Genomic DNA, 22,789 nt, shown 5'->3' with positions numbered 1-22,789 from the left:
TATATATATATATACACACACACACACATACATATATATATATACATATATATACACATACATATCTTCATATCTACATATCTATATACATATCTACATATACACATATATATATATATATATACATACATATACACACACATACCTATCTACATCATATATACACACACATACATACATACACACACACAAATTATATATATGTGTGTATGTATGTATGTGTGTGTGTGTGTGTGTGTGTGTGTATATATATATATATATATATATATATATATATATATATACACATACACATACATATACTTGTGTGTATGTTTGTATGTGTCTATATGTGTGTGTATAGCTTTGGTCACTGAGTGCAAGGGAAAAATAATAAAATATAGTCTATAAGTTATTAAACAGTAAAACATTAACGTTTTAAGAAGTACAGGTACATTGAGCACTACTGGAGTGGTTGCGGGTAAACTGCATTTTAAAGACTGTGTAACACAACAGGTAAGTAGAACTAACAGCAGCTAAAATGTATATGGATCATCTCTCGGTAGTAGATCCCTTTTGAAAGGCGCTACACGACGGCTGTGGTATAGAAATTACATTTTCTATGTGAACGTTCAAATTTGTGCCTCTGGTAATGTGACTTACCGGCAATTAAAGAAAATTAGTTTTGTGTCCTCTGCAGTGTTAAGCGAGAAAGGCTTTGGTTTGGGATAAAAGGAAAAAAGGTGTAAAGAAAGGAAAGTTGCCTTTTTCTTTTATATAGTATAGAGAGATGTGTTCGCTGACGTTATGATCGCCTTTTGGGGACAGTCGCGTGGGTCTTGTGTAGACTGGTGAGACGTCCCTGCCATTAATCAGCTGTGATGGCACTGTCAGTCCTCCACTCGCGTGCGTGTCTTCATAATCCGAACTGAGGACCTCATAATCTTATACATGCAAAAGAAAGTGTGAATCGCCTTAATATTATTTTGCCGTGGTGTAGAAAAGGGGTCCCGTGTTTGCACTTGTCTGGGCTATAGCGCAAGGGGAGGATGAAAAAAATTAAAAGTGCTCACTTTGACTTAAGGCAGAAGCGCAGTCAGCGTCTCAAAGGCCGGCACAGCCATGCACGCGTGCTGGCTGCTCGACTTTTGCGGGGCAGGAGACCCCAGTTTTTGTACACACGTTCATGATATCAAAAGTCTCAGCGCTCTTTGGAGGTCATTCATATATTATACTAGCAAAATACCCGCGCTTCGCAGCGGAGAAGTAGTGTGTTAAAGAAGCAATGAAAAAGAACATTTTGAAAATAACGTAACATGATTGTCAATGTAATTGTTTTGTCACTGTTGTGAGTGATGAGTGTTGCTGTCATCTATACTAATAAAAGGCAAAGCCCTCACTCACTCACTCACTCACTCACTCACTGACTCACTCACTGACTCATCACTAATTCTCCAACTTCCCGTGTGGGTGGAAGGCTGAAATTTGGCAGGTTGATTCCTTACAGCTTCCTTACAAATGTTGGACAGGTTTTATATTGAAATTCTACGCGTAATGGTCATAACTGGAAGCAGTTTTTCTCCATTTACTGTAATGGAGATGAGCTTCAACGCCGTGGGGGAGTTTCGTGTGACATCATCACGCCCCACGTAATCACGCAGTACATAGAAAACCAGGAAGACCTCAAAAAAGCGCTGAAGAAAACATGCATTATATAATTGAGAAGGCAGCGAAACAATAAGAAGCGAGTTCTGCTACTTCGGAAACAAAGCACGATGTAAACCTACACTTTAAATTAAGTTCATAGACAGGCTGCGCTGGCGTTTGTAATTTAGTGCCTGCCCATATAAGGCCATCCGTCAGCGGCAATCCAATAGCAAACTGCCACGGGTAAATATTCACGGGTGAAGGACTGTGCTTATGGAGAGGAAGATGAGATGGTCAGGGTGGTGTTTGACACAAACTCAGCGAAACTGCCAGAGAAAGTTTTAAGTGCCAGGACTAAGGTAACATTAAATAAAGCTATGGACATAGCACGAGATGGCACCAGCACAGCTGGGAACCTTCGATGCAAGTACACCGAGTGGCTCACGTGAACTGATGCAGTGCACAGATAAAAGCAACAGTTCCAAAGAGCTGAACAAAACCGAATTACACAATTGAAAAGGCAGCAAAAATATGAAGCGTCTGATAAGCATATTCATAAATGCAGCTACTGTGGAAACAAAGCACACGGTGGAAAAAGTGAATGTCCCGCTAAAGGAAGACAGTGTAAAAAAAACCGTGCATGCAGTTTGTCACATCACAGATAAAAGGAAGACGAGCTGTTTATTGATGCAGTAAGGAACTAATCGATGAATGAAACCTCTTATCTTTACAACGATTGACAAACACGGAATGTAACTTGAACACATCGTACAAATACGAGCCTGATTGAAAGAAATAATGATAATCAAATCCTTGATGACAGCAACATTCAATAACACTCACAAAACAATTACTGTATATTGACAATCATGTTACGTTATTTTTAAAATGTTCCCTTTTCTTTTTCATAACTTCTACTTCTCCACTGCGATACACGGGTATATATATATAAATGTATATCTATAGCCCGATCTACAATACATACTTTAGCATAGACAAGCGGTGGCGCAATTGTAGAGTCTTCGCCTCTAACGCCGAGGTTCGATTCCCGAGAGGGGATGTACTGACTATGTACGCCCGCTACCCGATTCATTTTACCTTCCCATCTCCTTGGTTTGGGACGTATGAAAAATATTAGGTTAACGCAGAATCATGTTACGTTATTTTTAAAATTTTCCCTTTCTTAGCACAAGCACAGTTGAGAAGCTTCGATGCATGTACTCCATAACGCGTTAAAAAATAACGCATTTAATCACACTTTCAATTCCAAGCAAGCGGGAACTTTTGTCAATGCATGATTTCCTGGTACATCCATTACACTGATGCACACATCACAGCTACAAAAATGTTAGAGTCGGAATAAAGCGCGTTCCTACGACTGATCATTTCGACTACCCGAGCGAAGCCTTGATAAAAGCATGGTTTTGTGCACACTGAAAAGCAAGCAAAATTAGATGCATTACAGAAAGCGGACTTTGTGGCTCTTACTGGGGATCATTGGACTTCCGTGACCGTTAGTAATTCTAAATACATCTAATTACAAAATGTTCAATGATCACACTGTTTTAGCCTAATGTACAAAATAATTTTGGCTAATGTTACTCAGAGTTTAAAGAGTAAGCTGGTCAAATTACCTTTTATGTTTCTGACTTATTTTTTTAAGAAGAAAAACTGCACTTTATGGTGAAATTTTGGTTATTATTATTTAAAGACAATACTATTCTGAAAATGTACTTAAAGTACTTAAACTACCACTTTATTTTTAAGTCTGCCCAATTTTAACCAGGGATGATATTTTTGTTTCTGTTTTGAATTCAAATGCAGTTTAAAAGCTTTTTTTTTTCAGAAATTAAAACAGCTTCAGTTTACAATATTCATGTCCATGTCTATTATTTGATTCTGTAAGCCCACTAAAACCGTTTTAAATAAAAAAAAACTTTGTGATTTGGGGCAAATTTACGTGTGCGATTACATACGATTAATCAAGATTAATTCTTACACAGCCTCTAATTAATTGGATTAATTTTTTAATCGAGTCCCACCCCTAATATATATATATGTAGATATATATATGTAGATTTGTATATATATGTGTATATACAGTATATATTTATATGTTGTATATACAGTATGTATATATGTGTGTGTGTATATATACAGTATGTGTATATATATGTATGTATATATGTGTCTGTGTGTGTGTATATATATATATATATATATATATATATATATACCAGCAACACTCATGACAATTACAAAACAATTACATTGTCAATCATGTTACGTTATTATTAAAATGTTTCCTTTTCTTTTTACTTCTCAGCTGCCAATGCAGCTATTTTGCTATATATATATATATATATATATATATATATATATATATATAATAGATAGATATGACAACAACACTCATATCAATGACAAACAATTACATTAACAATCATCTTACGTTATTTTTAAAATGTTTGCTTTTCTTTTCATAACTTCTTTAACACACTACTTCTCCAGTGGCTTGGTATTCTGCTAGTATATATATATATATATATATATATAATATATATATATATATTTACACACACACACATAAACATATATATATACATATCTATACATATACACATATATATACACACACACATATATACATACATATACATACATATCTACATATATACACACACAGCTATTTCGGATCAGTGCAATACGCTGCTTGTTAAAACGGATAACTCCGCTCTTACGTGCAAGTCTGCGTGGATATTATGAACTATCGTATTTGTTCAAGTTCTATTTAAATTTTAAATAGAAGGAATTTTTATTTAGTCGACAGAAATATCTTTGGTAGGAATGGTAAAAACAGACAGGAATATTATTCGTGAATAAATCAACTCAAACCTTAAACAACTTATAATATTTTGCTCTCCATAAAAATATATCCTGTCTAAATTATACAAGTTAGAAATAAAGTAAACGTTAAAAGAACAAACATTCAAATTTCTTTACTCTTATGTAATTTTATATAAAAATAAACTTAGATTTTAAATATCCCAAAAGATTTTGCTCTCCATAAAAATATATCCTGTCAAAATTATACAAATTCAAATATGAACATGCTGCATAACAAAACCTAGAAATATAAATAAAATGTGTTCCTTTCAGCAATAACAAATCAAATCATTCAGTTGTCTTTGCTCATATGTCATTTTAGAGCTGGACGCCTGGCATCTTTTTGGCAACAGGTTGTTTCTGTTTGGTGTGAGGTTCTGTGTTGTGGAGATTCTCAGGATGGATTGCAGGTGCTCATCAGTGAGGCGACTCCTGTGTGCTGTTTTGTTAGTCTTTATCACTGAGAAGAGCTTCTCACACAGATATGTGGTACCAAACATGCACAAGGTTCGAGCCGCATGTAGACGGACTTTTTTTGTTCTTCAAAGTCACCAAAGCGCGTGCAAACTCAGTGCGCTCAGTTTATCAGCAAAGTGCGTATTTGGGAACACCGTAGTGACGACTTGGTTTAACATTACTTGGCAACAGGGAAAGTGGGGCAAATTGCACTGGTGCATTTGTGTCTCCCATAAAAGCAGCTTCACTTGAAATCACTTTGTGATTGTGCACGGGTAAAACGTCCGCTGAAGTGTCAGATTCTTATTTAATTCTTCTGCTTTCTGTATCTTCTGCATTGCATTCAGGTTACCCTGATGTTTTGTCTCATAGTGCCGTCTTAGATTAAATTCTGTAATTACAGCCACATTAGCTCCACAAATGAGACACACGGGTTCAGTAAACATATACTCAGCCTCCCATCGGTTTTAAAGGCTCTATTTTCAGAATCAACTTTTCTCTTCAGCATCGTGTGAGCTAGCTTCGCAATAACTTGCAGCATCATAAGCTACACTTGATTAACGCGGTAAGTGTTCAGCAAGGCAGCTGAAGTGCTGCATTATGGGATCTGTAGTTTATTGTGTTACCAGCGCTTCATATACCCGGCCATTAATAACAATAATACAGTATATAAAATGATCTCGGGGCGGATATAATTACACGGGCGGATGTGGCCCGCGCCCTTGAGTTTGACACATATGGACTAAATAGAACTTGAAAAGATATATTTTTTAAATGTGATCGCGCAATTCAGATAGAGTTGACGCAAGACTACAGCCTGCATGCCTCAATAAGTCATCCTCCCTCGCTCTTACTTTTTACCGCTCATCTAATGAATACACTGAGTATGGCTTTACCAAAACAATCATTGATGGCGAATAAAGTATCCATTATTCGAGTATGTAGATCGGGATATATATATACATATATATATATACCCGCGTATCGCAGCGGAGAAGTAGTGTGTTAAAAAGCTAAAAAGAAAAGGGAACATTTTAAAAATAACGTAACATGACTGTCAATATACAGTATTTGTTTTGTGAGTGTTACTGAGTGTTGCTGTCATCAAGGATTTGATTATCATTATTTCTTTCAATCAGGTTCGTATTTGTAGGATGTGTTGTGTTCAAGTTACATTCCGTGTTTGTCAATCGCTGTAAAGATGACAGGTTTCATTCATCGATTCGTTTCTTACTGCATCAATAAACAGCTCGTCTTCTTCTTTATCTGAGACCTGACACACTGCATGCACAGGTTTTTTTACACTGTCTTCCTTTAGCGGACATTGACTTTTTCCACCGTGTGCTTTGTTTCCGCAGTAGATGGATTTATGAATATGCTTGTATGTATCAGACGCTTCCTATTTTTTGCTGCCTTTTCAATTGTGTAATTCGGTTTTGTTCAGCTCTTTGGAACTGTTGCTTTTATCTGTGCACTCGTCAGTTCACGTGAGCCGCTCGGTGTACATGCATCGAAGTTTCCCAGCTGTGCTGGTGCCATCTCGTGCTATGTCCATGGCTGTATTTAATGTTACCTTAGTCCTGGCACTTAAAACTTTCTCTCGCAGTTTCGCTGAGTTTGTACCAAACACCACCCTGACCATCTCATCTTCCTCTGCATAAGCACAGTCCTTAACCCGTGAATATTTAGTGGGAGTTTGCTATTGGATTGCCGCTGACGGACGGCCTTATATGGGCAGGCACTAAATTACAAACGCCAGCGGCAGCCCGTCTATGAACTTAATTTAAAGTGTAGGTTTACATCGTGCTTTGTTTCAGTAGCAGAACTCATGAATATGGTTGTATATGTCACTTTCGCCGCTTCTTATTGCTTCGCTGCCTTCTCAATTATATAATGCATGTTTTCTTCAGCGCTTTTTCGAGGTCTTCCTGGTTTTCTATGTACTGCGTGTTTATGTGGGAGGCGTGATGATGTCACACAAAACTCCGCCCCCACGGCGTTCAAGCTCATCTCCATTACAGTAAATGGAGAAAACAGCTTCCAGTTATGACCATTACGCATAGAATTTCGAAATGAAACCTGCCCAACTTTTGTAAGGAAGCTGTAAGGAATGAACCTGCCAAATTTCAGCCTTCCACCCACACGGGAAGTTGGAGAATTAGTGATGAGTCAGTGAGTGAGTGAGTGAGTGAGTGAGGGCTTTGCCTTTTATTAGTATAGATACATATATAGATATAGATATGACAACAACACTCATATCAATGAGAAAACAATTACATTAACAATCATGTTACGTTATTTATAAAATTTTTCCTTTTCTTTTTCATAACTACTTTAACACACTACTTCTCGCGGGTATTCTGCTAGTATCATATAAACAGTGTTGTAGCTGCAGAAAAGTTTGTTTGTTTGTTTTAAAATATTTAGTGAAAATTCAAAGCAAATAATTCACACAAGAATAAAGAAAAAAGTTTTTACACACGTAGAATAAAAGGCAAAAAATGTAAAATGTATGTATAAATGTATGGCGCTGCACGTTCAATAGAGCATATTTTCTTTCATGTTAAGACATGATTTAAAAACATTTGCCCTCAACGCCTTACATATTACAAGACAGGTCACTAACTGAGTATAATGTATAGTCAGAGAGGCTAGAAATAGTTAAAATATACCAATTTAATCCAACTTATGGGGGTTGTAGGAACCTCCCATAGACTCTATACAACTTAAATAACAAGCAAATGGCTCTTACAAGTGGTAGGTCTATGAGATTTGAGGCATCCTGATACAATCTACACAATAAAGAGTACAAAAGGGGAAAGAAGGGTCACATACGACAAAACAAGATGCAGAGTATGATCACCACAGAAACTAGGGCATTCACTTTCTCTGCTTGCTCCATTGTGAAACAGTAGTTGACTAAGCCAGTCACACATTCCCCCACTCTATCAATCTACAAAGCAAGATTCAGGTAGCTAGACAGTGGCAGTATGATGCACTTCACTAAGCATGCTCTTTATTTTACTGTTTTCACTGTATGTGACAATAAATATTTGAAAATAATGTAGTGTAATCATTTTTTCTATTGGATCATAGCTTTGCATTATTTTAAAAACCAAACACTGTGGTCCACCTGCCTTTCATCATTATGTTTGCAATACCAATCACCAATCAGTGTTAAATGGTTTTTTGAAGTTAAAGAAAACAAAGAGGAAATTTTAAAATAAGTTAAAAAAAAATCTTAAATTAACCAATAGTGCTAAGAAACAATTGGACAGAATAAAGCATGAGTAAAAGTACTTACTACATTTATTTTTAGCTTTTTTTTTTTTTTGCTAAACATTCATTCACTCACTTATCAACAAAAACACTCTTTACTATTTAGCTAAAAAACTGAAATTTGCCAGGATGGTAACATTTAGAGTTGCAAGTATCCACTGAGTAATGACATTAGAGAAGCAAAGTGAAAAGAAGACAGTTTGTTGAAGCTCAAAGAAGATGCACTTAGAAGGTGCTGTGGCTGTAAGCATAGTAAATTTTGAGGAACTGATAGAGAAAAAAGGTATTTAATATATATTCCCCCATTTTATCTGCAACCATGGCAAATGAAAACATGGCAACATACAATTCCCATCAACCAGCTCCAGGTGATTTCATCAGTGCTCAAAGTTTAAATAAGAGCATTGATAAAAACGGCATGTGAAGGCAGTAATGGATCATTATTTATGATCTCAGTCTGCCATTACCCATAAAAAGAAGAAGCAGTATGTCATCAAAGGTAGCAACTGCTGAGTTTTTTTTTTCCTCAACCACTTTGGGATAACAACTTCATTGCCTTGCTCGACCTATAGCAAAACAATACACAAAATAATATAGTGATACCTGAAATGGCCTTTTTTGTCTCAATGTATATAATCCAAGGAAAGCCACATGTGACCTGCCAAAGCCAAACAACAACCTAGAAGTGCATTTCAGGCCAGTGGTTGAGGAACACATTCTTACTGTATGTGTTTTTATCTCATCTTGGATTATGTTTAAATATGCTGCATTTACAAAATACACTTTTGACCCATTTATTTTAAACTAGAGCCTTTTCTAAGATGTGTGCTGCCAAAACCAGTGTATGCAGTCCAAAAGGTTTAAAAACACCCAAACTTAAATACCTCGCATGAGAAATGAAGCATATTCATAAGAAAAGATAGCTCTTTTGCTTATCATTACCTATTATTGTTCTGTTTAACAATCTACAATGTGAGATTCAGGTAGTTAAACAGATGTAGTGTGATGCACTTCACCAAGCATGCACTTTATTTTAATGGTTTCACTGTATGTAACAATAAATCTGAGAATAAAATGAGTAAAAGTACTTACTACATTTAGTTTTAGCTTTTTTTTTTTGTTAAACATTTATTTAAACCCACTATACAGGGGCAGCAGAAATTTTTAGGCTTCAATGCTAAAAGAGGGTTGAGATTTTTATCAGTTTTTAAATTAGAATGAATTAGCATTAATTCACCTTAGTAATATTACCAAATACCCCTATTGGTGATGTCCTTTAATAGGGAATCAGGCGTATGTAGTATGCTCAATAGTAAGCAGCTAATGTGAATTAAAAATATTAGCCCCTATAGTACTTCTGATACATCAGATTAACCCATGGCATTTAGGCCTTGTTCACACGGGCGTTAAGTTTTTGGATAAACGAACTTGCTCTGAACGTCCTAGACGTTTATGTTGCATTTTGTGGTGGCGATCGATTGACTTCTACACCGCCGTTCGTTTGTCTCTGTCTAACGCCAGTCTGCAGCCCAAATTGTAGTTTGTGTGTTAACCTGTGGAGGCAGTGTCGGGAACTGGATATGAAAGCCCTTGTTGTTTTATTTGAGGTGCCTCCTTTCAATATGGACCATTTTGCTATGTTAGATATTAATCTTCTTGTTTTAAAAATACTTGTAATACGGCGACGTAGGGAGAGAAAAAATCGCTGCCGCTACTTGGTTCATCCTCTGACTGCACAACGTCGGGTTAGTTTTTTTGTGCTTTATGAAGAAATGCGAAAATTTCCGCGCAAGTTTTTAAATTACTGTCGGTTGTCGGTTTCCACTTTTGATTGTCTGCTGCAGCTGGTGCAATTCCCGATTTTTCGCCGATCAACCAATATGCAACTTGGTGTTAGCCCCGAAGAGAGACTACTTGTCACTTTGAGGTAAGGAAACAGTAGTCGAGTGTGCGCTTACACCGGTGTTATGCACTGAAATGCCCCGTCCCCAAACCCCCAAAGCGTAGAATAAACGCGCAGAAAACGAACTAGAAGCGGTTTTGAACGCCAAGAAAAAGCTGCATGCAACTTTTTTTGATGCCGTATAAACGCGCAGCCGGACAAACGCACGTCACCAAAGCCCGTGTGAACGCTCTCATTGACTCCTACGTGTAGAAAACACTTGCCGCTTGATCCGCACTCACCGGACGCTACGAACGCAAAAAAAACGCTCGATTTTAACACCCGTGTGAACAAGGCCTATAAGTGAGGCCCACTGAATTAGAAAATTTCCCAGGTGAAGCTAGTTAGTTCTCTTTATAAAATGGAAATACACTGGTTTATGAAAAAAAACATTACATTTAAACAATTGCTGCAACTATTGGAACCTCTTTTGATAACTAAAATAACTAAAAAACTGTGTCGCAAATTGGTATAAATTATAAGAAGGAAGTGAGAATAAAACCTACAGTTCAGACAGAAACTGTTAAACTGCTAATGACTGGCACATGCTGTTTTTAATTATAGTTGTAATGTAAGCTCACCATTGAGTACAATATTTAATGCAGTTAAAAAAAAAACTGATTTTGCTCAGTTCAGTCTGAAATCACACATTACAGAATAGTAAAAAAATCATACAGTCTCACTTTTCTGGTCACAATTCCTCAAAGACACAGGCAGTTATTATAGAACACCGTGTAGCACTGATTCACAAATGAAAAATATCAGGCTGGCAGAAGCTTGTCGTTTTTACAAATTATGACAGAAGCACCTTCTACTTATTACAATTAAGATAGAAAGACTAAAGGAGATAAAAGTATGAAAATTAATGTAATCACAATATTAAGAGAAGAAGTTCAAACAACTGGATAACATAAAAGTAAAAGGTAAACCAAAGTAATTGAAGGATTTTAGTTGCACAGATTCACTATCTGATTATTAATGTTATTTCCCAGTCTCTAATCTCTAAAATACCATAGGACCAGTTCAGCATCACTTCCCATGTATTTTTTTTTTCTGGCCTCTCTACTTTCATTGACACTGAGAACTTTAAACCCTGTGGCTACCTGATTTTCATTTTCATATCCTGCCCTATTTGCACTGTGCACACATTTGCAGACACACGGTACACTTACTTTCAATGCTTCTTCTTTACACTTGGGTTAAGAAAGATATTCTTTTCAAAGCTTGGACAAATTCAAAAGTATTACTGTTTCAAAGTAACAAGTAACAGATTTCATATTGGAGACAAACCTGAGCTCAACCTGATGCCAAAGTAGCAGGCAATATGATGCACTGTTATAAAATAAAAAAGATTGGCCAGTAATGAAAAATGTAACATAGTATATCAATGTGTGGAAATGGTGTGCATGCATGGTGCCTCATCTCATTAACTGACACCAAAAAGCTACTGCATCATGATGCCAGTGTATTCTTTGGTATAGCAGAGAACAGTGTTCTCTACTGGCTCCTAACTCTAGTGCACCTAGGCCTTTTCCTACACTTAGTCCTTCAAGTGCACATGGCAGGTTGAGTCCCTTAAGGGACTTATTGACAACCATTTAAAACATTTGAAAAATAAAACATGCCATGATTCTTCTGATTCTATTATGATTTCTCTATTTTGTAATGCTTTTGGAGAATTCTCACTCAGATGACCAGGGCCACAAGACTTTTTAACCTGCTGGTTACAGTAAATGGTCATAACCCGATGAAGGAGAATGGAGGTCAGGCCGTTCAAGGGAAAGCCCAACAACTAGGGGCAATACATGTTCTCTGACTTAAACAAGTACGACTATTTTGCTCCTTTTAAAAAATGGGCAGCACAGAGAACCCCAGTCCTTTAAGAGCTACTAAACACTCAAGAGTGTAGGGATATCAGGATTACAGCTACCACAGAATCCGCACATGACTCTAAGGAAGACTTTTAGCTGCTTGACTTTAGAGCGCTAGAGACTGGAGGAGAATCTAAGGAAAAGACGGGAACAACAGGCCACGGTCACAGGAGATAGCAGAAGAGGAAAGAGAGCACTGTTGAGATGGCCAAGAGGGAGATCCACTCCACTATATAGGCAGGGTGTCAGGAACTGTGTCGGCAGACCCAGAATGGCAGGTGACTTTTGCTTAGTGCCTGTTTACACTGTACATATTATTTATTTTTAATAAATGCAAAATTTTGTAAATAAATACTTTTAGCCTCACATGCATTATTCTAGGTGTGTAGCTTCACTGCCAGGACATCCTCTCCTGTTGCAATGATCTCTGGAATAGATAGCCATGATTCTTTAAATATTCAACAGCACTTGATTATCGTGTTTAGAACATTTGCTAAAATCACTAAAATTTAATATCAGTAGATCTTGTTTTAGGCCATTTCTTAACTATTCAACCATTAATCAAGCATAACAAACCACAAATGACTTTTCACATCATAGGAGAGGGCAGAGTTAAAGTATGAATCCCAGGGGGCAATTCTTATATTTTATTTCAACAAAGCAGTGTTAAATTATGATTTAGCTGCTACTGAATACCAGCATTTGTGAACATGGCACTGAAGCAGCAGCAGAACCACACCATTCAAGGAAAAAGGTTATGGCTTGTTTGTTGTTGCAAAGGGATAACTCTCTGTAAAAAGCATGGCAAAATGTCAGAAAACTGACTAATAATGAAATAACTTTTAGAGGTTGTGCTAATGGACTATATTGAAACTTAAGTCAGTCCAGGGAAGGTACTGCGAATGTTGCAGGCATAACCTCATCAACATGCTTTGTTTTTGCTTATTTGCACTTTAAGATGGTTAATTTCCATAAATTATTTATCTCCACCTATGTTCTGCAGTAAACCAGTTTCAGATCACTGTATAGGTAAATCTCACTCCAATTTTCAAGGAAACAACCATAATTAGCACTAGGCAAGCTAGTTATTTAAGTATATATTTTCATATTAAAATAGCTGAATTACTTGTACATACAGTATATATAATAACAGACGTTAAATTTATATAAATAAAATAGTATAATTTTTATGACAAGAAAACAGAGTAAAAGAGCATAATGGTTTGCTTTGTGACTCATCGCATGGAAAATAGGTCACCTTTTAGGAGACATATTGTGCACCTTATCATCCTCTGTACACGTGATAATAATAATAATACTACCACTATTACTCTACGAAACAAGAGGATAAATATCATATATAGGCCTCCCCTAAATTACACACAACCTCTTTACAAAGGTTTGGCTGTACTAAGAAAGTCATTCAATATATTCTGTCTCCTGAACCATAACAAAGCTGAATTTCCCAAGGCATGGTGCTGTTTATACTGACGCATGTGTTGTACAATAAACTAAGAAAAGAAATAACGGTGTGCATATAAATAGCCTTATTAAACATTAATTGATGAAGAGAAGGTGTTACTAACTGTGTTATTATTTAGCTAAATGTGTTCATCTATTTTGGTTGTATGTCAGTAAAAAAATCACCACTGGGGACAAGAAATGTCTTATTTCATTTTAATGAATGGTAATTATGTGTTAGCTTTATAAAATGTACCTTAGTGAAGGGGTTTTAGGAACTGATAACTTCGTAAGGCAGAGGAAGCCATTACTGTATATTAATCTAAATGTTTAAGATAACAGAGAAGCAGCAAAAGACTAAATTGAAAGGAAAGCTGTGATGTGGTGAGAGAAGAATCCTTTCAGAGACTCAGTCTAAAGAAAGAAGGGAGCCCAATAAAGTGATAGCTTATGTAAACTATTTGGTCTTAAGAGAATTGACTAGGCTCACAATATTAAAGAGTGATGGGATGCTGAAACAAATTAGATTTAATCAGTTTCCTGCAAAGGGTAATGTATTGAATCTTGAATATGAATCCTGCTGGCCTAAAGTTTGGATAAATTACATTAGTGGTTGGGCTGCTGTGACAGCCAAAGCCTCCTTCAAGCAGGATTCTTCTTGGGTAATTCCTACACATAACTATAAATGGGATCATATGTAAATTTTGGTAACAACATACAGCATAAAAAGACAATTTAATACATTCTGGGATACAAGAACTTTATTTACATTAATGTGAACTTGAACATTAAACACAGACTATTAACTGCAAATGACATCTTCTATATGAAGAACAGAAAAGTACAGTATCCACTGACTATTAAAAATCACTCATTTTATTTCTTTGTATAGATTAATTGTCCATGCTAAACAAAGTCTGCAGTCAAATACCAGTCATAATTTGTTAATTACAGGACTTTTCTGACAGAATCATCAATGCTAAAGTCAGATCCAAACCCACATCTATTCTTTAGATACTTTTAAACACCACATTTCATCGTTTCTAAAGAGATGATCTTTTACATTTCATTTTTCTTATATTTTCTTTTCTTTTCTCTGTTGTTGGACAGAATTTCATCTTCCCTCAACTAATGTAAAATTTAAAAGGGAAAAAAAATTAACATGCTTTTATAGAAAATGCCACCCACAATATAACATACTGATACAAACTTGACAACATATCTCATTGCTACAACATAGCAATGGAATTCACACGTGGTACTCGTTAATGAGGCCATCACTGCTCTTCACCCAGAACAGATCAAAAGCAAATAAAGTTTTCTAGAAACTGCATCAAAATTTCATTAGATACCACCACATCCACATCCTGACAATACAGTTAGTGCATCAATCACAGCTTATTATAGTCCTGTGATCTATAGTACAGTACACCTTCCATAACCAAGTCTATCCTATTTTTTGGATATTGTTTAAATTAACTTTTGGGAAAAGTTAGATTTTTTTTTCAAATGGGGGGGTGCATTTATACTGTAATACTAATTATTCATAGCATAAAATCATCATATGTAAAAGCTGTATTATAAATTACTAGAAACTATTGTACAATATGTGTTCTTTGGTGATCTCTCAGGAAGGTTTAAAGAAAATTTCAGGGCACATACAGTGTACTGTATATGCCTTATTACAACTCTGAACAACTGCTGAACAACTCATCCTTGTTTTTCCGAGCTTTGGCTATGCTGAGTGATAGCAGTCCTTCCTTAAGTGGTAGGGTATCTGCTAATGTGACCATGTAGACTGCAGTTGTGCTGCATACCATTGGGGTTTCCACTCTCTCATAAAATGACATGTCCTAAATACTCTAAAAGAGATTTACTAATTTCCAGTAACTACAAAAAAATAAAAAACGAGAAATTCAGGATATCTTCTAAACTTACTCTAGGGAGAGGAGGTCCGTGGTCATCCAGAAAAGTGGAGTTTCCTGTAAGACAAGAAAACAAACAAAAAAAAAGATTGATCAGCACTTTACAAGATCATTTGGCTGTCACTGTTGGGAAGCATGCCCAGTAAAGTAGATTAAAAACTAGATTTTGGCATGGAGTCAAATATGTACTGAATATTAGCTCCATTGAAGACTTTCTTTACAGTTTTGTAGAAACATGCAAAGCAAAGAGGAAACACAATGAACTTCAGCTGAGTGCAGCACATTTTACACATTCATTTGCCATCGCTCATCATTCATTCACTCATTCATTCATTCACTGCCTGCTTTTAAAGACTTAAATTTTGTTTCAGGTTCAAGAGCTATCACCAGCTTTAACCAACGTAATATATGACAACACCATTGGTCCATGTTTCATCTAAGACTATGCCACTCAATAGTTATTGAGCATAATCAAAATGCTATTCATTTGTTGAATACGCATTAAGATAAAATATGATCAAACTCTATAATGTGTTGGTGAGGCTTCATGTGGAGAACTAAGTGTAATTCAGGTCACCACACAATTAAAACAACATAACACCCATGTTCAACAAATATCAACCAGGTGTTCTTAACTAAAAGTCATGTTCTATAATGAATGACCGGGTAAAGGAAATTAATCTCCTGGCCACAGAGGACAGCACATACTCATTCAAAATACTCTTTAAAATTAAATGCACATATACAAAATCAACAGGTATAAGGAAAAAAAACGAGTCATGAACAGGATATCTTTCCATTTCAGGGCATACTTGTGAACAGTAGCTGTACAGACTCATACAATAACAATATATAGCCACCAGTCATCGGAAACCTGAAGCACACAAACAAAACTCTAGGATGTCAAGTAGCAAAGGGTTGTGGAGTCTCAACACAGACCTCTGTGAATGGGCAAGTGTGTGTGAACTTCTCCAGTAACAGATAGTACATTCAACCATGAAGTACTTGTCCACTGAAAAAGTCATTTAATCAGGAACAAAATCTTTGGTTGTGTAGTTGGAGCGGATATATTGATGAATTTCAAAACTGTCTGGAAGAGATATTGGGACAACACTAAAAGGTCAGGTGAAACTACGTTTTTCATTTGGTTTAATACTTTAAAGTGCTTAATGCCATAAATACACAGCTGCTGAGAAATACACAAACATGTGCACTTAAAGTAAAAGATAGATAATCATGTAATTTAAAGACAAGCTGATGTACGTGAGAATATATATTTCCTGTGGCAGTAAGAAGCAGCCCCATAGGTTCTCAAAAAAATAACGAAAATCAGTTTACTTTTTGTTATTAGGTCATTTTAATCCCACTACTATAGCACTTACTGTTAATATTCTTTAATTTCCATTTTTATCTTTAAGTTAAAAAGATTGGCAAATAATGTAAAACCGAGTAGAAATATCTATCAACTGTCTGAACAATTTTGCTTTAAATCCTTCTGCTAGCTCATTGGGAACCAAAAAATGGGTCATGTTTTAGCAATGCTGTAGTTCAGGGGTCTCCAAACTTTTCAGCCCAAGGGCCGCATTAACTATCAAACAGCAGTTTGGGGGCCGACTACACATGCGAGGTCCAAATAAAAAAGAATCAAAACATAGATTTTGTTTTTAATTATTTATTTAATATTATTTTATTCAGTTATTATTTAATAACACATTGATACACTACACATGAACACCTGTATTAGTTAGAATGGTGAAATTGTTTCCTCGATGCCAAAATAGCAGACATTTCTGGCTTTAGATTTGATGTCCCTAACATTAACAGTGACCTGAGATTATCATCAGACAAGTTTGTTCTCAAATTGTTCTTTACGTATTTCATTCTTGAAAATGTTTGTTCACACAAGTATGTTGTTCCAAAGACTGAAAGGTACCTTGATGCAAAAGTTTTGACACTAGGAAAGTCTTCCTTGGGCAAAAACTGGTAAAAACCACACCAGTCCTTCTTTGAACATGTCCCTAAGGAAGTCATTTGCTTGCAACTCAATGACCTCCAGCTGCAGTTCATCTGGGCAACTGGCCACATCTGCTTCAAATGGGCTTTGAAATAGTCTCAGTTCTTCTGCCTTTGAATCCAAGTCAGAAAACCGCTCCTGAAACTGCAGCTGGAGGTCTTTGATGATCTCGCATGCAAATGACATGGGGAACTCAGCTGTTGCTTCAGCCATGAAGACCTTGCACTGCTGAAAGTGTGTCAAGTTGTTGGCCTGTACTTGTTCCAAAAACAAGACAAGTTTAGATATGAAGGCCTTTAGGTGGGTGTATAGATCAGAAACTAGATTTTTCTCTCCTTGTAGTTTTAGGTTCAGAAAATTTAATTAAATTTAGTTACGTCTGCAGCAAAGGACAATTTCCATACTCACTCTTCATCAGATAGTAATGGCTGTGGCTTGCCTTTACTTTCCAGGAAGTCACCTATTTCCTTTCTTAATTCAAATGCTCATAACTTTCTCACAATTTAGCCATCTTACTCCTGTGTAATATGGTAAATCTTACGATTCTGTGTCAGTATCTTTCAACATGTCTCTGAACTGTCTATGGTTGAGCCCATGTGACCTTATTAAATTTACCATCTTCACCACAGGATTCAGTACACTGCTAATGTCCACATATTTAGCACACAAAGCTTGCTGGTGAATAATACAGTGCAGGAACATTGGTTGTGGAATGTTTTTCTCATTACACATCTCCTTCATTTGTCCAACCAAGCCTTTCTTTATGCCACTCATGTTCTTTCCTCCATCAACAGTCAGGCAACTGAGGTTAGTCCAGTCGAAGTTATAATCAGCTAATTTTTTTTCAGTTCATTGAATATATCCTCTCCGGTAACCGTGCTATACATGCTATGAGGGGAAGCCAGCTCTTGTGTTATGTTCATGTCTTCATCCACACCTCTAATTAACACAAGCAGTCCAGAGGTGGAACAGCTGGCCAGCGTTTCATCCATTGGAATTGAAAAATGGCGAAACTTGCTTGCATTTTTCGCTATTTGAGTCACAATGTTCTCATCCATGTCTGCAACACGGTGGGCAATGGTATTTGCACCCAAAGCTACATTTTTAAATTTTTCGACTTTTCTGGGCAAAGTTCCTCAGCCACCTCCAGCAAACATTCCTTCACTACTTCACCATCTGTAAACGGTTTGCCACTTTTAGCCAGGACGTAGGCAACTTTATAACTGGCCTTAGTTAAGGATTCATTTTCATTTGAGGATTTACTGAACAATGACCTCTGAGATGTGAGTTGATTTTGTAATTTAGAAAATTTTTCGGCACGAACTTCACCCTCCAACTGTGCATATTTCTCCTGATGTTTGCTTCAATGATGACAGCGTAGATTGTATTCTTTCATCACAGCCACGGTTTCATTGCAAATCACACACAATGCTTTCTCGCCGGATTTGATGAAGTATTTCAAACTCCATTCTTCTTGAAATTGCCGACACTCATCATTTATTTTTCTTTTCCTCTTCTCAGCCACCGTTGGGCACTAAAATAAAGTGACTTCAACATGAAGAAATAGTGAAACTGACAGTATCTTGCACACAATATCGCTCAAAAAACCTGATTACTCGAACTAATTTCGTCACAATTATAGCTGCAAATGACCCGAAACAATTTTAAAAAATTCTTATGATTTCTTAAGTTAAAATTACCTGAATATAGTCTGCAAATATATCCACTTATAGTAGAGAGACTGTTGCTTTTAATGTTATCTCTTCAGAATATTCGGAAAATTCTTGTTAAACTAACGACTTTCCCAATACTTCTTATACACACTGGTAAGTAATTATGCGGAGAAAATTATCACTAAATAAAACTAGAGTGCAACATGTTTCGCAATTAGACGCTAACTGACACCAACACCTCCTCATCTCAGCAGTCAACCGCAACTGGCAAACTGTGATCAAAATAATCAAATCTTGAACAAGCAGCAAACCATTTAAAAACTCTGCCACTAGATGGCGTTATATCATCTCATTGACTGTGAACAGAAGTAGAAAAAGTAAGCAGCGAATAAGGTTTTGCAATGTAGTGATCAGTTGAAAAACATAACACACTACTGCGTGCCTCTATTTTAATTCGGTAAAAATGTAACATCCACGTAAGCGGCGGCTGATCTTGGCAGGATACACATAAATTTCTGTAATTTTTTTCCGTAGATAAAAAAGTCTCCACGTAGTTTGGAAACCCCTGCTGTAGTTAAAGAAATATGCATTTCAGCACAAATTAGTACTGTAGCATTTATATTTTTTGAGGTGTGGTGCTTCCCAGAAGGTGTTAAATAAAATGAAATAAAATGAATCATATCATTGTTTATGTCTTAATGCCTTGAAACATTACACAAGGTTAGCAGCTCCTTGTGTGTACTTTTAACTTATTTAGGTAGTCAAAAAATTTGGTCTCAAGTTCAAGTTCAAGATACAGCCTGCCATTGATTGACCTGGAACAGATCTCCTGGGACCTGATGGTGCAGCATCGGCTCCAGCCGAGAGCGAAAGTGGGAGTGAAACTGCAAATGAGTCAGGCGAGGAGAACTTGTTGATCCTAGGAGGTTCATTGGAACCTGTTAACTATAGCCCCCCTCACGACGCAATAGTCAGTACCACCGACTCCAACCTGGCTTGCTACTCTGACCATAGAACATGGCAAAGACCGAAACAAACAGTCTGAGCTGAAGGTAACGATTACCACAATAATTACTGCAATAACTGCCACTTGTGGGGGGGCATAAATGAGATAAAGAGTAATATAAAGAAGGTTAAAAAGGATATAAAGAAAGATATATAGGACATATATAAAGATATAAAAGACATAAACATGACAAACAAGAAGCTGATTCAGGATATTAAAGACCAGGAGAAGTGTTTATGCAATCACTTTGTGGCAACATTTAAAGGCATTTTAGAAAAAATTGAGGAAAAAATACAGGAAAATGCTAGTAAGGTTGAGAATAAAATTAGGTCACTTGGTGCTCAGCTTGAAGACGTTAAGCAAACATTCATTTCTCATATTGAAACACAGGTAAAATTCAGTTACAACGAATATCTTTACAAAAAAATTTTCATTACAACGAAGTATTTTTATGGTCCTGACAGTTTCCCCATATGACGCGAGTCTATAGAAAATCTTGTTACTACGAAGTACATTCAGCAGGTACTTTCATTACAATGAAGTGCCCAAAAGACCTTTCAATGCCTAAATGAATCATCCACAGAGCAGCTAGTTCTGTGGCCGCAGCTTAGTTGTGCACAACGATCCCCAAACAAAAAACATAATTTTTTTTCTTTCTTCGAACTTTCCTTGTACTGTTTTTTTTTTGCCTTTTTTGTTTCCTGCGGTTTTCAGTGATACCTTTTGCTTATTGCTTGTGAACATTTGAAAAACATCCATTGGAATTTAACTCATTGTCACCCTCCTATAGAAACGGCAGACATGAAAAAGTGGTAACAGTTCATATTAGAGAAAAAAAAAAACTTTATACATTTTTGCAGCTCTCAATTGCAGTAAAAAGAAAAAAGACGTTGCCAGTGAATTCCGAATTTTGCCATCGACGCTGTCAACTTTTTTGAAAGACCGAGCAAAAAAAGAAGAAAAATTTTGGGTTGCAAACGTATGTGAACTGCTGCATTTGAAGACGTCGAAAAAGCAGTTTTTATGTGGTTCAGTGACCTCTCCCAATTAGACAGCACGCTGAAGAGCATCCCGAAGTCTGATCTCCATGTCTATGGAAGACTGTTTATCTGCTGCCGGGGCAACAGCAGGCTCAAAGCTATGCTGCGTCTCTCAGATAGCATGACCCCGATCTTTTATGATTTGCTTCTGTGTTACTTCACTGCAGCGCTATGAGCCTGTTTTTGCCCTGCCCCAGCAACAGACAAACAATCTTCCACAGATGCTGCAATCGCGCTTCGGGACGCACTTCAACGTGTCGTTCCCGTTGGGTGGGGAGTGGAGGAAGGGGTCTCAAAAGAGTTCAGAAACCTCACAATATGAAGAAGAAAAGGATGATTCGGCTCCTGATTGATAACTGTGCTGCCCACATGCTTACACATTTAGATAATGTTTGCGTTGAATTCCTCCCATCCAATTGCACAGCAGTGCTTCAGCCATTGGATTTGGGCATCATTCTCACCCTGAAAGTGTATTATCGCAAGGAAATGCTAAGAAAAATTCTCATCAACATAACTTGTAGGCAGGAGATTAAAATTAACGCAAAAGAAGCTATTGAAATGATTGCAAACGCCTGGGAGCAAGTTAAAGACAGCACTATAGTAACAAATACAGGATCTCATTACAACAAAATTTTCGTTACAACAAAATATTTTTTAGGTCCTTGGGAGTTCGTTGTAATGGAATTTTACCTGTAGTTGAACAATTGGCATCTGCTGCTGACAAAAAAGCAATGACTACAAAATCCGAATGCAAAGTGCTTTGGGACAGACTAGCTGAACTGAAAGATAGATACAGAAGAAATAATATCAGAATCGAAGGTCTCCCTGAAAACCATGTCCAAAAATCCAAACCCAGTGAAATTCATAGTTGAACTATTCTCTAAAATAATTGGAGAGGACTTTAAATCAAACACCGAGATATCCAGCAGCTTACCACATACATGGATCGAATGCCTCAAAACCCAGAAACCTTATTGTTCGTTTCGACAAACTGTTTGTTTAATACAAACTGAACCTTTTGGACTAATACACAGAAGTTTGATCCATGCACACATTTGTGCAATGTGGTGAATTGGTATTCCCATTCAACCATATGAAATGCTTTCTCTGCATCCAAAGACAATAAGATCTCCGGGGTGTTAGACTTTATTGGTGAATATATTACATTAAACAGGCATTGGAAATTGGAAGCTAAGTGAGTGCCTTTAATAAATCCAGTTTGGTCTTGTGTTACCCAAGGAAGTACTTTTCAATCATTCTAGCCTGAAATTTTTATTTTAACATCGTTATTCAGAAGTAAGATTAGTTTGTATGATGGACATTGTAATAAGTCCTTATTTTTATTAGGAACTAGCAAAATAGCTGCGTTTCGCAGCAGAGAAGAAGTGTGTTAAAGAAGTTATGAAAAAGAAAAGGAAACATTTTAAAAATAACGTAACATTTGCTTTCTATTCGTTTGCATAAGCACAGTTCTTCACCAGCAATTATTTAATGTTAGCTCAGACCCGGCACCTAAAAGTTTCTCTCGCACTTTCGCGGAGTTTGTGCCAAACATTATTCTATTCCTGACCATCTCATTTTCGTTTGCATAAGCACAGTCCTTCACCAGC

The 22,789-nt window shown here is 36.6% G+C and overlaps 1 protein-coding gene across 1 annotated transcript in view; it reads right to left on the bottom strand.

Moving 5' to 3' along the window:
• The window catches only part of usta (uronyl 2-sulfotransferase a), a 396,647-nt gene that overhangs the window by 143,416 nt on the left and 230,442 nt on the right, over positions 1-22,789 (bottom strand). Inside the window, exon 2 of the mRNA XM_039747559.1 lies at positions 15,460-15,503. Within this exon, the coding sequence (XP_039603493.1) occupies positions 15,460-15,503 (44 nt within the window). The remainder of the gene's footprint in view (positions 1-15,459; positions 15,504-22,789) is intronic.

This window comes from Polypterus senegalus, chromosome 3, assembly GCF_016835505.1.
Source record: "Polypterus senegalus isolate Bchr_013 chromosome 3, ASM1683550v1, whole genome shotgun sequence".
In the NCBI taxonomy this organism is placed as follows: Eukaryota; Metazoa; Chordata; class Cladistia; order Polypteriformes; family Polypteridae; genus Polypterus; species Polypterus senegalus.
Note: the sequence above shows the minus strand (reverse complement) of the source record. Positions and strands in the feature narration are given on the sequence as shown.